This window comes from Peromyscus maniculatus, chromosome 1, assembly GCF_049852395.1.
Source record: "Peromyscus maniculatus bairdii isolate BWxNUB_F1_BW_parent chromosome 1, HU_Pman_BW_mat_3.1, whole genome shotgun sequence".
Lineage (NCBI taxonomy): Eukaryota > Metazoa > Chordata > Mammalia > Rodentia > Cricetidae > Peromyscus > Peromyscus maniculatus.
Genome location: NC_134852.1, coordinates 87,071,315 through 87,086,199, shown reverse-complemented (window position 1 = coordinate 87,086,199; position 14,885 = coordinate 87,071,315). Strand labels below are relative to the sequence as shown.

At 49.2% G+C, this 14,885-nt stretch overlaps 1 protein-coding gene across 13 annotated transcripts in view; it reads right to left on the bottom strand.

The window, feature by feature from the left end:
* Window positions 1-5,000: 5,000 nt before the first annotated feature.
* Akap13 (A-kinase anchoring protein 13) overlaps window positions 5,001-14,885 on the bottom strand; it is a 302,662-nt gene continuing 292,777 nt past the window's right edge. For 12 of the 13 annotated variants that reach the window (XM_076545251.1, XM_015996510.3, XM_042278208.2 and 9 more), the window contains 4 exons: window positions 13,330-13,380; window positions 11,823-12,272; window positions 10,187-10,517; window positions 5,001-9,020 (listed from right to left, as the gene is read on the bottom strand). In XM_076545251.1, the coding sequence (XP_076401366.1) occupies window positions 8,971-9,020; window positions 10,187-10,517; window positions 11,823-12,272; window positions 13,330-13,380 (882 nt within the window). In that variant the 3' untranslated portion in view covers window positions 5,001-8,970. The remainder of the gene's footprint in view (window positions 9,021-10,186; window positions 10,518-11,822; window positions 12,273-13,329; window positions 13,381-14,885) is intronic. The other variant, XM_076545208.1, reaches the window with a different exon arrangement.

The following is a 14,885-nucleotide window of genomic DNA, read 5'->3' as shown; positions in this document are numbered from 1 at the left end:
CTTATTTTTTGAGGTTATATTTATACCTTAAGAAAAGTTTTAAAAGAGCCAAAATAAAACTAAAGGATCATGAGATTAGTGGCAATAGAATACTCCCTTAATTTTGGTTTTTCTTCTGTCTCATATCAGGTGGTTCTTCTGATATGAGACAGAGATTTTGGATTTTCCTTTAACAAGCATGCTTGGGTTTAGAGAAGGAGAGAGCCATGCTCCAACTCCAAAGTCCGCTTTAATTTTTAATTTTTATTGGGACTACATAAAGACCATTTGCCTTATATTATCTGTAGAGAAGAGCAGAAACAAACATTTAGGAAGATTTATGAAATTTTATCCTGTTGGAAATGTGCTGTACCATTAGGCCAATTTACTCTTTTTCTTGGGACATATTTTCTGGATGATTCCCATCTTCTTCTTCAGATGTCTCATTTGTCCAGTGGTCTTCAAATTCCTTAGTTGGATGCTTTTATTCTCCTGGAAAGACAGAAACAAAACCCTGTCCCAACCCTCACTTTAGGGAGTTTCCCCTTCTGGCAGGTTATATCTGATTAAATGAAAGGCATTTGTTAGTCTTATAAGTTAGTATAGATTGAATGAGCATGTTGTTTGATGAACTATCGCTTCTCCTAATCAAGGGGTCTTTCCTGTTTGAATCTAATCTTTATAAATTTTGATAGTATTCATAGCTTTTCTTCTCCTGTGGAAACAAAAGCAAAACCTCTTCCCCAATGTAACATATCCTGTGTAGAATATTATTTTAAGGTGTGTTATTTTTGTTTATGTTGTATTTGTTTAACTCTGTGAAGTTGTGTTACTGTGCCTGTCTAAAACACCTGATGGTCTAATAAAGATCTGAACATCCAATAGCAAGGCAGGAGAAAGGATAGGCAGGGCTGGCAGGCAGAGAGAATATATAAAAGGAGAAATCTGGGAGGAGAGGAAAAAGAAGTAGCCAGAGAAGGAGGAGAACTTCAGGGGTCAGCCACCCAGCTACACAGCAAGCCACAGAGTAAGCGTAAGATTTACAGAAGCAAGAGAACTGGAAAAGCCCAGAGGCAAAAGGTAGATGGGACAATTTAAGTTAAGGAAAGCTGGCAAGAAACAAGCCAAGCTAAGGCTGGACATTCATAATTAAAAATAAGCCTCCATGTGATTTTTATTTGGAAGCTGGGTGGTAGCTCCCTCAAAAGAACAAAAACAACCCTGGTTTTCATTCTGAGGTCAACACTTCCTTAAAGTATGTACAGGCTGATTTAACTCAGCATTTTTTTTCTACCATCCAATGTCTCTCCACAGCTATCGTTCCTATCTCATCAGCATTAAAAACATTTGAAGTTAATAAAGCATTGTGTAATCTATCTCTGGGGGTCTTTATCACCCTTTTCTGTTCATTAAGCATCTATTTTAAAGTGAGATTAGATATATCTATAACTGCTTGTTCTATAGGATTGTATGGTATGTCTGTAATATACTTGATCTTGCAATATGTAAAAAAAGGTTTTATTTTACTAGAGACATGCTGGAGCATTGCCAGTCTTAGTTTGTACAGGTATCTCCATAATGGCCATAATTTCTAACAAATGTGTGATTACAAAATCAGCCCTTTTAGAACTCAAACCCATTGAAATCCTGAATATGTATCTATGATATGGTGCACATAGTTTAATTTTCCAAACTCTGCAAAAATGAAGCATATCCATTTGCCAAATTTTATTTCTTTGAGTACCTTTTGGGTTACTTCCTGCAGGTAATGGAGTTTGGTTATACAAAAAAACAAGTATGACATTTCTTTGTAATTTCCATGGCTTGTTGCCAAGTGATAGAAAAATCTTTCTTCAAATCTTTGCTATTAACATGTGTTTCTTATGAAATTCTTCAAGCACATTTCCTATCAATAGCTGATCAATTTCATCATTATCTTGTGCTAGAGGGCCTCGTAGACCTGTATGGGATCTGATACGTGTTAATGCTAATGATAGAGGGCCCCAGACATGCATGCAGGCAAAAACCAATTAACATTAAATAAAAATCAATTATTTTTTAAAAACAAGAATGCCCAGGTGCCTCACCAGATCTGCTGATGATGACAATGAAGTATGAGGCTAGCTGTTGCTGCATCACATGGCTGGGCAGAGAATGTGGGTGGTGCACGGACTGGCCAAGGGCTTGCGTGTAGCTGGGGGCTGAGAGTGTGTGGTGGTGGCAGCAGCAGTAAAAGCCTAAGCGGGTGTTGAGGCAGCCGACCTAGTGCCGCAGTGGCCTGAGGAGAGGGTCCAGGGGAAGCTTGCAACCCATTGGGAGAGGGAGTGAGCCATCTGAAAATTGGACACAGGGAGACATTTGGAAGAAGCAGGCAAGTGGCAAGTGAGGGCACAGGCTGCCTGAATGACAGAGCCGGCTGGCAGTGGGCAGCTAACTCCTGAGGCGTTTGGCGCCCAGCCACCTGTGGCGTTTGGGGCTGGGATGCGTGGCAGCTGAAGCCGCTGCAGAGAACCGGGAAAACCCCAGACTTGCAGGGAGGGCCTGGGGGAGGAGGGAAAGCCGGCTGCCATGGTGACTCAGGGGGTGGGCTGCAAAGCCGGGCGAGCGGCTGCCTCGTGATCTTGTGCCCTGCATTGGAGTCCAGAGCAAGCATTTATTTAATTATTCCTTATCAATAAAAACTCGGGAATCAGATATGGGGGTAAAAACCTGATTGATTAGGGAAGTGGCAGAGAAGTGACCAGTGACCTCCTCCCTCGCTCCTCCCTCAACCCCAAAAGGTCAAGCATCTTTCCGATCCCCTCCCTATCCCTTCCTGTATTTCTCTATACGTCCTTGGTCCTCCGAAGCCTTTATGGCTAATTTGGGTCAGCTAGTAGTTAGCTCCGTCCTCTGACTCCATCCTCTGCCAAACTTTATTGGCAGTCTCGGGTGTGTCAGAGTGCGATCACAATATCCCACGACACTCCAGGTCAGCTGCTGTGACTGACAGGGCAGGGCTGGTTTGTGCCCAGTCTCTCTGGTCCAGTCTGCACTGTCCCATCACTCATTCTGTGGTCGCGTGGAAAGAATGGTACACCAGCCTGGCCCTCCAGTTTCTCACCATTCGCTGGGCTTTCATCAGGGCAGGCAACATCCGCTCAGGTGAGCATCCTCCTCCTTTGGATAGGAGGAATGTAGGTAAAGCTTGGGATCATGGCTTGAGGTGGTCCTGGCCCCACTTCATTCGGAGGCTGGGCAGGGTGGCCAGTTCAGGACGGCTCCCAGAAGACAAAGCAGAGAAAGGAGGTCTAGCTCTCTCTCAGCTGGCTGTTTCAAGAAGCTCCCTGCTGGGCAGACTGTTCCCAGGAAGAAGTTGCCAAGAGAAGCCCGGGCTTCCAGACTATTACAGCTTTGTGGAGTAATTACCATATGAAAGCAGGTGAGGGAGCTGTAACTTGGATACCCAGGGATGGCGGAGCCGCTGCGAAAAGAGGGAGTTGTTGGCGACCACCCCTGAGAGGCGCTGGCTGCGGGAGGTGCCTGGCCCACATTCCTCTAGTCTGGGGCACGCACCACTCCCTCCCAGGTCCCTCCCTGTCACCACTTGGCACTCTAAGGCCTCAGGGGCACTCTTGGGGTGGCAGAACATTTGGGACTAAGCGGAAGATTCCAGGCCCTTGGGCTGTATGTACCACAGGTAGTGGTTCTAGGCTCGGTTCTTCTGTTGTTGCTGTCAAGGAAATCTTAAGACCAGGCACATCAGTCTGCCTCTCTTCATGTGCACACTTTCTTCCCTGGATATTTAGTCGTTGGGGCTTCCTAATGCCCCTTTCCCACTGTGGGCTTAGGTTTCTGTTTGGCTGTGTGGGCCAGTCACACTGGCTTTCCAGGCAGAGCCTTCACTGCAGGTCAGTCCCTTATAGGAAGGACACAACTGGCTACCCTTGCCGTGGGCAGTCCCTTGGGATGGGGACCTTCCAACAGCAATGGCCACTGTCACACATCAGGTTTGTGCTGTGGTGGAAGGTCCTATGCACAACGGCTCCCTTTAGGGGGTCAGCAGGGGTGTACCACCCCACTGAATGGCCACCCAGGATTCTTGGGGCTCTCTGCTTTGTGCCTGTTTTTGTGTGGTGCTCCCCCCCACCCCATCAGCCTTGATTTCCAGACAAAAGTCTGTCTGGGGTGCAGAACCAGCTACAGTGGAGGTGAGGGGCTCCATGGGAACCACTGTTCAGCAGGCTGAGCATGTCCTGACCCACTAGGGTGGGACGGATGAGCCAAGCTGGCTGCTCCGCGGGAGAGGGGCTGGAGCACAATGAGGGTCAGGGGCAGAATATGTTAAAAAGGGGGCGAGTATCCCAGGGACTTGAGGCGGGTGGGGTAATGATTGCTAAGGTTACACATGCCTCTGCTCAAAAATGTATGCGCTTCCAAGTTCATGCCCGGCAGGGTTCTTTTCTTGCTGGTTGTTGGGAATGAGGTGGGCAGAGCTGGGATCCCAAGGAGCTTTGCCCATCGATGGCTTCTGTACCTCCAAAGGGTATATAGTTCCCTAGCATCCAGAGGGACTAAAGGGTCTTTTTGCTGATCCAGTTGGATGAGATTCATAGCAGCAGTAAGCCAGGGCTGGGGACAGCAAGCAGCCCGTGCTGTGTGTGTGAACCAGCCAGTCATACCTGGCACCCCCTTGCAGTGTTCCATGAGACAGGACTTGCTCTTAGTTCTGCAGCAGCTGCTTGGGGTTGAGGGGAGATCGGGCAGAAGTCAAGTAGGATGTAGTGTGTTGATGGCATGGGAGCCTGAACTTTTCTGTGTTGATTTTCATGGAAGTGTGGTTTGGACTCTGACTTAGGGCAGATGGGTTCAGTGACCCTTGGAGGTGTGGGGCTGGCTCCGGGCTTTGCTGGGCGTGGAAGGCCTCCTTCTCCTCCTTGCACCCTGATCCCACCGGCACAGGAACAGCTCTCCTGGGAAGATGGCTCCGGCCAGGGTGGGGAGCGGAATACTTCTTTACCACAAATACATCATGGCAGAGATCAAGATTTCAAGGGAAATTTATTATTTTTGAAAGGTCTGAGGGGGACTTTACAAGAGTCTGAAGCCAGTAACTACAAAGGATGATAAATAAAATACAAAGCCAGTATGTTGTGGCAAATTTCCAGAAAACACATTGAAAATCTTTACAGTTCAAAACTGTTTCACTTTTATACATAATTACAAATTACTATACAGTGCTTGGGTTTAACCCAACTTTTTATTTCATAGGGCTTAGTACAGAAATGTTCATACAGCATTTGGAGACAACAAGAAGAGAGGTATAGGTGTATCCTGCCCACCTTCTGTAGCGCCCAGGCCTCAGGAGGGAACCTGAGACAAACCGACTGGGTAGGCCCATGCCAGCAGCTGGCAAGCAGGGCAGGGCTGCTGACGTTAGAGGGTCTAAGGCATAGGTCTGTGCTGCCCGCAGAGGCCCTCGGGGACTGTGGCGGGACTGTGGCAGTGGCACCTGTCTGGTTTCCAGGAAGGACACACTTGAAGCGGTGGGAGCCGCCCACCTTACACCTTAATGAGATGGAGAAGTAACTCAGGACCTGTTAATCTTTTGACGAATTACGTCGTCATCAGGAGTGCAGGAAAAGGCCTCAGCTGCCGCCTTTCCCCCCTTAGATGGCAGCGTTAGAATACTCTGCATTTCTAGACCTGGCCAGCAGGCGACAGACTCCGAAGCTCTGGTTAACTAGGAATGTTATGCTACGTGAAAGAAGACAAGGAGCCAAACCCACTGTGCCCTCGGTCTCTGCAGGGATGGCCAGGGTCGCTGCCTCACCCAGGGGCACCCATGCATAGGTGTCCAGGCACGGAAGCCCACTCTCCACGACTGTCTTTTGGGCACAGGTCAGAGTCCCATGAAACACCAAAAGCCTTGCCAAGAGAGCCTCGGGGACAGAAGGAAACATTAAAGACTTGTATAGAGAGCGACTCTGAGCGAGCTCTGGCCTACGGGCCAAGGTTCCGTCCTTTCCTAAGCCTGGGCACGCTAACATCACCCCAAGGAGTTCAACATCTGTGCTTACTGCTAATACGAGGCAGTGAAGGAAACCAAGGCGGGGGCGGGGAGGGACTCGATAGGGACAGTGTTAGTGGTGTGACCCCCAGAAGATTCAATTCGTACCTTTCGAAAAATCAATCTTGGGGAGGGCTTCCCTGCAGGTGACTCTCAAGGGGTAGGGTGGGACATGCTGGCATGCTTTTATGTTAACCCTCCCCATCTTCTAAGAAAACAGTTAACACCTTTGATTGTCTCAAAAATGAAGCCAGCGGATGAGAGGTCATTTAAAGTGCACATGTCACCCAGATGGGGCGACAACTACTGAGATGATTATAATTTTTGAGAGGAGATACAATCTTCTAGAAAGTTCACTGGATTCCACAATGCTGGGGCCAATTTGCACGTGTCCCCCAAAGCAGCGATTTCTTTAGCTTGATGTACAGGCAACAGGACAGGACACAGTCCTGGCCCCTGGAAAACTACCCTTCTCCTTGAGAATCCCACAGAAGGCTGTGGACTTGGCTGAAGCCATCTCCAGGGTCCTGCTAAGCAAAGGTACAGCAGCAATTCCCAAAGTGCAGCAGGCTCTGAGGGGCCGGGCGGTGCGGCAGGCCAGTTCTTGGCAAAAGGTTCTCTTCCTGGAGGAGGCTGGGCAGCTGAGGGGAACTCAGCGGATTACTTTCTTTTGACCTGAACTTCTCCCAACTGTCACTCATCATTGTTTTGGGGAGTGGGGGTAGAAGTGAAATTGGTTTTTAAAAACAACCAATGCAACTCCTGCACCTGGTTGGGAGGACACTTGAGGGCGGGAATGAAGCTTCCCGGGGGTGTGCAGTGGCTCACTGGGCATGCCAGGGAGCCTGGAGGAGTCACTAGCCTCCCTCTGCACAGGGAAGAGGGCAGGGTTTGGTCTGATTGGCTGGCAAGTCTAGGTGGCAATCAGACCTTTTCCCTCCTAGCACAGGGGCTCCTCTGCTGTGGAAGGGTGCAGCTTCTCCGAGGGGCATTCAGAGGCAGGGCCCAGGACTGCCAGGCAAACCCTGTGGGGGTCGGGGCACAACAGGCTCTGCTGTGACAGCAGTCTGGACTTGGAGGAGGAAGCAACTAACTTCTTGCTATTAAGGTTCTTGAGGGAAGTACATCATGGTTTTAGCAGGAAAAAAAAAAAATCAGACTTTAAAGAGCCAAACTGGCTTTATCAAAAAGAGGCAAAGGTAGCCGATGGGCAACTTTTAAAATCTCCAAAGAAGGACGAACACATTCCTTATGGAAAAAAAAAAAAAAAAAAAAAAAAAAGGAGGGCCCGGGCGGGAAGGGTACAGTTCCCACCTCAACCCTCGAGTTCCCCTTGGGACCTTTGTGCACTTGGACAGACACTTCATTTTCTGTACTGAGAAGATGGTTCAAACTGTTGGGCCAGTACTGGTTCACTTTCAAAATAAAATAAAATAAAAACAAAGCACAAACACAAAATAAATAAAACAAATTTAGGCTAACAAATCTCACCCAGAACTCTTTCAAGTAAACTGAAAGATAAATATCTGCATCTGCAAGTCCAGCTTGCAGGGTATCAGCAAGCACCAAGTCACAGGTTTGTCTCTGCACAACTCTGTTCAAAGCCCCGTGCTTTGGAGGGTGACACCAGGAACCCAAGGCCACGTGTGAAGTACAGACCCCAGCATACCCCTCATGGGGAGTACCCCGAGGGACAGGTACGCGAGCCTTCGAGGGTACGTTACCAATGAACTGCCCTGCACACACAAGCTGGTGAAAGCCTCAAGCATGCGGAGATCAACATATGGAGATGGAGGGCGAGAGGAGAGACAGGCTCCAGGGTAAGAGCACAACCAAGCAGACTGCATCTGAAAACCGTCTATGAGGAGGCCTCGTGACCGAAGAGAGGGCACCCAGCCACGCTTCAGGGCCAGCTTCCCTGTCTGTACTGGCAAAACCACCAGACAGACTTAACTCCTGAACCTGAATCTACTTTTCAGCCAGTAATCCTAAAGCAGGGCATGGAGAGGCCTCAGGGTACAGACTAGTCCTGGGCAGGGGGCTGGGAGCACCAACAGGGTGCATGCTTTCCCACAGGAAGGTCCAGTAACAACTAGAAAGTGTCATACTGAGGACAGTGGTGACGAGTCCTCTCTACTTCCTCTGTGCCCAGAGCATTTCGACAGGCACCTAGGACAGCAGTATGTTTCTTCCTGATTTGAATATGAAGTATGAGATAGTTAGTTCAGCCTAGAATAGAGATCCAGGTGGTACAGACTACCTGCTTTTCGTACACATCAGGCCTCTCGCTGGTTTCACCAACATCCTGTTGTTCTTCCTAAAATAAAACAAGGGATACATACAAAGAGGGGTGGTGTGTGCGCAGGGGCTGTTTCAAGGGACCCGATCTCAGAGGACCGCAGGGTCAAATACTGTATCTCCACACGCCACCTGGCCAGTCAGGCGCTTGCTCTTGACCTAGGCTATCCTGATGTGCACATAGCTGGCGTACTCTGTGTGTACATGCAGATGGTCACTGTTCGCAGATGAAGTCTACACTATCTGCTCTTGGGTTCTGGTTGTATTCCCCCAAAGACTAGGCAGGGTTTCAGACCTCACTTGGAGAAACTCTTGGAGCCTGTAGGGAATCCTGACATGTCCCAAACTATTTCCTACGTCTAGGGTCACTACTTTCAGTGGAACACCCTGAGTAAGGCCAGGCCCACCCAAGTCCTGGGCAGTCACGGATCACGGGGGAAGTGGAGTCTGGGCGTCCTTCTCCGCCCCGACACGCAGCTGTTTGTCTTTCTTGTCCAGGACCCGGGATAGCTCAGGAGGACTGGACGCTGAGGGGCAGTGGGCGTCCAGTGTAAGAGACTCGTGCTCAGGGGCCGCACGAGTGCCGCAGCGACACCGCTGTCGGGTCAGGGTTGGAGGGTGGCTGCCCCGGCAGAGGAGACGGGTCAACAGAAGATCTCTTCACCCTCTGCTGACACTTCCGAAGCAGGACCATCTGCAACCGCGAAACCGAGAGTGAAAACACAGCTCTTCTGACGTCACTTCCTATCCTGCCAAGTTTCTGTGTTAAGACAGGTGACTGGGGTTCTTGGCCCATACTGAGTAGTTTGCAGAGTGATTGACCTTCACACAGCACTAGTGTTCATGTTTATGAATAGGCCTAAGGAATGTAAATCTCCCACACAGAAGCCAGAGTTCCGTCTTACTGTGAAGGCAGACACAGCAAGGGATCCCGGACAATGTGGGATCCAAACAAGGAGGCTCTGTGAGCACCCTAGAGAACCTCTCAGCTCCAGTTCCTAACTTCTCCCAGGGAAATGAGTAGACAGATGATCTGCTTATACATCTGGAAGGTCAACACCCAATCTTGCCACTGTATTGGTTACTAGAGTAAGCCTAGCAAGATAGCGAGGGCTTGGATGACTACCATTAGGTGAGTTAGTTCCTCAGTTGGGAGAATGCTCCAGAAATAAAACCTGTACTCCTCACGCAAGAGGCACAGAACACTGGGTCTTGGATGCTGATTGCACAAGCAAACTTTTTGAAAAGCAGCATGCATGTTTTCCCTGCATGTACAAAGTTATGTACAACAGGTTCATGCACACATTCGGCCCACAGTGATCAGATGCCCTGAAACTGGAGTTACAAGTGGTTGTGAGCTGCTGGGTGGGTGTGGGGAACTGAAGCTGAGCCCTCTGCAAGGGCAGTGACTCCGACCTCAGAGTCATCTATCCCTCCAGCCCTTGGACAAGCATTCTTTCCACGTGTCTCCACGTGCATGGATGCCAGAGGCGTATTATTATTATTATTATTATTACTATTATTATCAATTTGGAGACAGGGTCTCTCACTGAACCCGGAGCTCACCAATGTGACTCCACTAGCTTGTGGGTGAGTTCCAGGGAGGGATTCTCTTGCCTCTGCCTCCCACCTCTGGGGACAGGTCCCCATTCAGGTCCTCATGTTCGAATGGCAAGCACTTTACCAACTGGGTCATCTCCTTGCACGGATACTCCTGCAGCAAGTATTCTCAGCAGGTGGGCCCAGGGGGCGGGGGCAGCTTGGCTTTTGTACACCTGACCTGTTTTGTTTTGTCCTCTCCCAGTCCCTCACTACCCTCTCTTGTAGAATGCAGACGCCATGGCCACGGGGACAACTCACCACCAGGCTGAGCGCGGCCTCCTTTGCTCTTCTTTTTCTTCTCCTTCTTCTCCTTCGGCTTAGCTAACCCAAAAAGGCGGGTGGAAGTGGAGGTGCTGGGTGGGGCCTGGCTCTGCCCCTCTGGTACTTTTGTCTGGCTCGTTGAACTCAGTATATGAAAAGACCCCTTGTCTTTGTGTGTCCGAGAGATGCTGTTCCTTTTAGGAGACACCGAGAGTTCTGAGTCCAATGACCCTGATTTGGTTATGGAAGGGGCAGCTGGCAAGGAGAACTCATCCGGATTGGGCAAGAAGGACGGGACTCGCATCAGCCTGGCATGTTTATTCGAAACCTGCGTATGTCCAAGAGAAGGCATTTAAAATGTGAAGCCGTCAGCATCTCAGCAGCCACACTCGGAAGAACGTACTGTAATCAGGACTGCATGTAACTGCTCCTTCTCAGGTACTGTCTATGAGCATGTTCAAGGCATCACGCCCAATACTGATGTCATTCCTATCTTTGATGAGGTAACTCAAAAGAGAACTCCCACTCCTTGGAGAAGCAGGATAGCGGCCCATTTAAAGACCCATTCACACAAGAGTGCAGATATCACTTCAGGGCAGACATTATGGACCTGGCCTGAGCGTTCATTCCAGAAGAGCATCATATCCCACCTGTGTTCTCTGCTGTCTGGGAACCAACCCTCCCTTGTCAAAATCCTGCTGATTTTCCTGGGGTGTGAGTGGATCCACCCTTCTGCTAGAAAATGCAGCAGCGCCACTACTGGCTGCCCCTGCTAGGGACTTGAGAAGCTCTTCTGAAAAGGCAGTACTGCCTGACCCTGGCAGACATCAATTTCCTTTCAGGGTCCAAGGTCAATTAAAGGGCAACGTGACAGCAGTTTTGAAAGACAGGGAGATGCGCGCACTACCAAACTATCCATCTGCCTCCAGTGCCCGTGGTCCAGGACAATCGCACATTATCTCTTTACAGTAGCATGAGACTCAGCATGTCGAAGGACAGAAAGCCTTCCTGAACAAGCAGCAGCTACTGAGAAAAGAAGAGCACGAAAGAGCATCAAACCAAACCATGCCTTACACAGAGTGCAGGTGTTGAATAGGCCTGCTCAGACAGCATCTGTGACCACCTTCTATCACTGGCTGGGTTCTTCCACCTGTCTCTGACCTCCGCTGATCCTCTCAACAGAAGGATCCTGTAGCAGAGCTAATCTTGCTGTCTCGTGACCACAGGCATGTAGGTCGGAAAGGCGCCTCTATCCTTGGTACGCTTCCTATTTGTGGGGACACATGCCCGATCCACCATGGGTACAGGACCAGTGCTAACTGCTATTCTTCTCTCAGGCATGCTGAGGCTGCTCTGGCCCAGGCTGGTGGCTGAGAAAAGCGTTTGCTAGCTTCAAGGACCCACTGACGTCTCTGTGCTACGATCTCAACACATCTGCCACCCTCCCCAATCTCCTCGAGTGAGACTCCCTTCCTCCCCTTGTTCAGGGTAAGGCAAAGCTGCTGTACAACACGAAATCTCTCCTCGGTTCTCTTCCACGTGGCTCCTGTAATCACCCTCAGTCACGGCCTGGTCTCCACAGCAGGATGCCCCTCCCTCCCCGTCTCCTGGCCCGGCACAGGCTCTTAGGTACCTGGCAAAGGTCCTGATCCATCTGCCTCTGGCTGAGCCGCTCTGCATCCCGCTTCAGCTGCTCCTGTTCTCTCTCCAGCTGTTTCTGGGCAGCCCGGAGCCGCTCCAGATCACACTGGTAGGTGCCCTTCTTCTGCTGGAGCTCTTCCCGGTCCCTCTCCAGGTCCTGCTGCCTACGGCGGACTGTCTCCTCCCGCTCGGCCAGCTTGGCCTCGCGGTCTCGTAGCTCCTGCTCCCGGGCCTCCCACTCCCGCTCCCGGCGGCGCTTTTCCTCCAGGTGCTGGGCCTGCTGCTTCTGCAGGTTGGCCAGGTCCTGGCGCTGCTTCTCCAGGCTCCGCTGCTTCTCCTGCTCAATGAGAGAGCTGGGGCGGGACGCGCTCCTTGTCAGGACCTTCTCTGTCAGCACCAGCTTCTGGTCCTCAATGTAGCTATCCTGTTGCAGCACAACACCCTGTCACGGTAGAGAGGACAGTCATGCCACCAACTCAGGCCCAGGAGAAAAGCCACCTGCAGGGATCCTTCCCTGACCCCACACTAGGGTATGGGGACAGAATGACGCCCCTCTCCTGTTTTAAGGGTTTGGTCTTACAACACTGTGCTCCAGGGCAACTTTGGGCAGTTCTCAAACCGTGTCAAAGATAGGGGAACTCAATTTTGTCAGGCCTGGTTATTTATTTTCTCTTTAAGCTAAAAAATAATTTCGCAGGATAATTACCAGCTGGAGGCCACCCTAGGCTATACAGCAAGTTCAAAGCCAGTGAGCTACACTGTAAGACTGGATTGTAAAACCAAAGGATTGGAGATGTAATTTAGTGGTAGGGCACTTGCCTAGTATGTACAAGGTTTTGTCCAAAGCACTATTAAAAATAAACAAAACCCAGCCAAAAAAAAAAAAAATTTCAATTTATTTTGCGTGTGCATGCATGCATGTGCCAAAGAGAACGTGTGGAGGTCGGAGGACAACCTGTGGGAGCCAGTTCTGCCCTTCTCCCATGTAGGTCGTGAGGACTGAACTCGGGTAGTCAAGGCAGGCATGTTGACCTGCTGAACCATCTCACTAGCCCTGGTCATACAGTTTCTGGAATTCTTGGTGGTACTCTGGGGTGAGATGAGTGTGTACGCTGTGCAGGAGGGAGGAGGTAGGAGGGAGACAGGCAAATTCTTCAAGAAAGGAAGGGACCAGAAAGAGGGTGGTCCCTGGGGAATACCAAAGAGCATGAGAGCGCCACCCTATACAGACACCACGGAGAGACAAGGGGAGGTTTCCTGAGGGGAGACAGCCTCTGGTGAAGGCCCCACACTCTCGGGCAGGTCCGAGAGTCAAGCAGCTGCTCTCCAACTGTGGTCTGGAAGGACCACACGCTGTAATGTCTTCACTTTCTCAACCAGAAGCCAATCTTTGCTTATTTGCCAACAAGTAACTTATAAATCCGGAAGACAGAGATCAATAAAGTCTCTGTGCTGTGTTCTCTAAAGAGTAAGCACACAGACAAAGAAGGCACAGGTACCTGCAGCATGCTCAGGAGTTCGTGGAGGTGAACAATGCTCCGGACAACCTGCTAGCAGAGGAATAAACAGTCATTTCAGTTTTTCTGATGCAAAAACACCACATGGTTGTAACATCTTCAGAACACAACAAGATACTACATTTTAATGAAATCTTTTAAAATTGAAAGACTCCAAGAGAGTAACTGAATGCAAGCAGCCAAGATTAAAGTGATCTGTGTGTGCGCGCATGTGTATACATCTATTAAAAAGCACTACACAAAGCTTCCACTTTCTAAATTGGCGGACATAAAAATAGTATATTCCTCAAAGTTAAAACAAAAGAATGCTCTGAAAATTTATACTAAGTTTATTAATAATAATCAAGGGCAAAGGAAAAATATTCAATTTCTCTAAAAAAAAAGTCTTCATTTCTGGAAAACTTTAAGTTAGAAACCTTGGTTCATACACACACTGAACAAAAATACAATACATCCCATTTAAATTACAAGCATAAGGGCTGGAGAGATGGCTGGGTGGGTAGGAGCGCTGGGGTTGATTCCAAGTACCCACATGGCAGCTTACATTGTGTGACTCCAGTCTCAGGGGATGCCCTGACCTCTTCTGGCCTCTGCAGGCACCAAGGGGGCTAATACCCATACACATAAAATAAAATTAAAAAAAAAATCATAAAAGAATTAGAAGAAAATGCAAGAGGAGATAAGGAATATCCTAGTTTAGAAACAGGACAGAAATACAAGTCAGCAATTTACAGAAGAAATACAAACAACTAATTATATAAAACATTAAAGGTATGCAGTGACTGAGGTATAGCTCAACGGTTGAGGTTCTGGGTTCAATCCACAGAGCACATAGATACACGTTTGCAATGTCAATTTAAAAACGGCAGTGCTCAATGCTGGGGAAAGAGAACGAGGATGGATGGACACACACTAGCTCCTTTCACAAAGTAATGTGTTGAAGAAAATCAAAGAGCCATGTAATAAGTGCAATGTGCAAAAAAGCAGAAGAGGGATTAACCACCAGAGAGCTCCACCTCCAGGACGCGACAGGAGCAGCTGACATGCGCTTGTTTAGTGGCAGGCATTGCGCTCCTGTGTCTTGGGAAAATGTCTGACACATTGAGAGACCTCTGGAAGGTCACACACGCGAGCATGTGATGGATAAGGAAAGGGCAGACACAGACTCTTAACTGTTATTACTCTTCAGTGATGGGTTATGCTTAAATTCATTTGATTTCGGTTACTAGTCTTTACATTTTTCTTTTTATAACACTTACGCCAAGCTTAGTTCTGGGGACCTTTTCTCATCGCTCACACTGAATCTTAACAGAAGGCTCGGAAGCCTGTGGACTGCAGCTGTGCAGTGGCAGCGTGGAAGCCTGGCACACTATTTCCCCCCAGACTTCCTCAGTAAGTACAGGGGACCTCGCCACATGGAGAAAATCAGCTGACAGCTCATTTCAGGAGACAGATACGGAGCAGCAGCCTACAGGGCCCAGGCCCTGGTTCTATCGGGGAGTCCCTCAGCAAACTCCTCCGCCAACAAACACAAAACA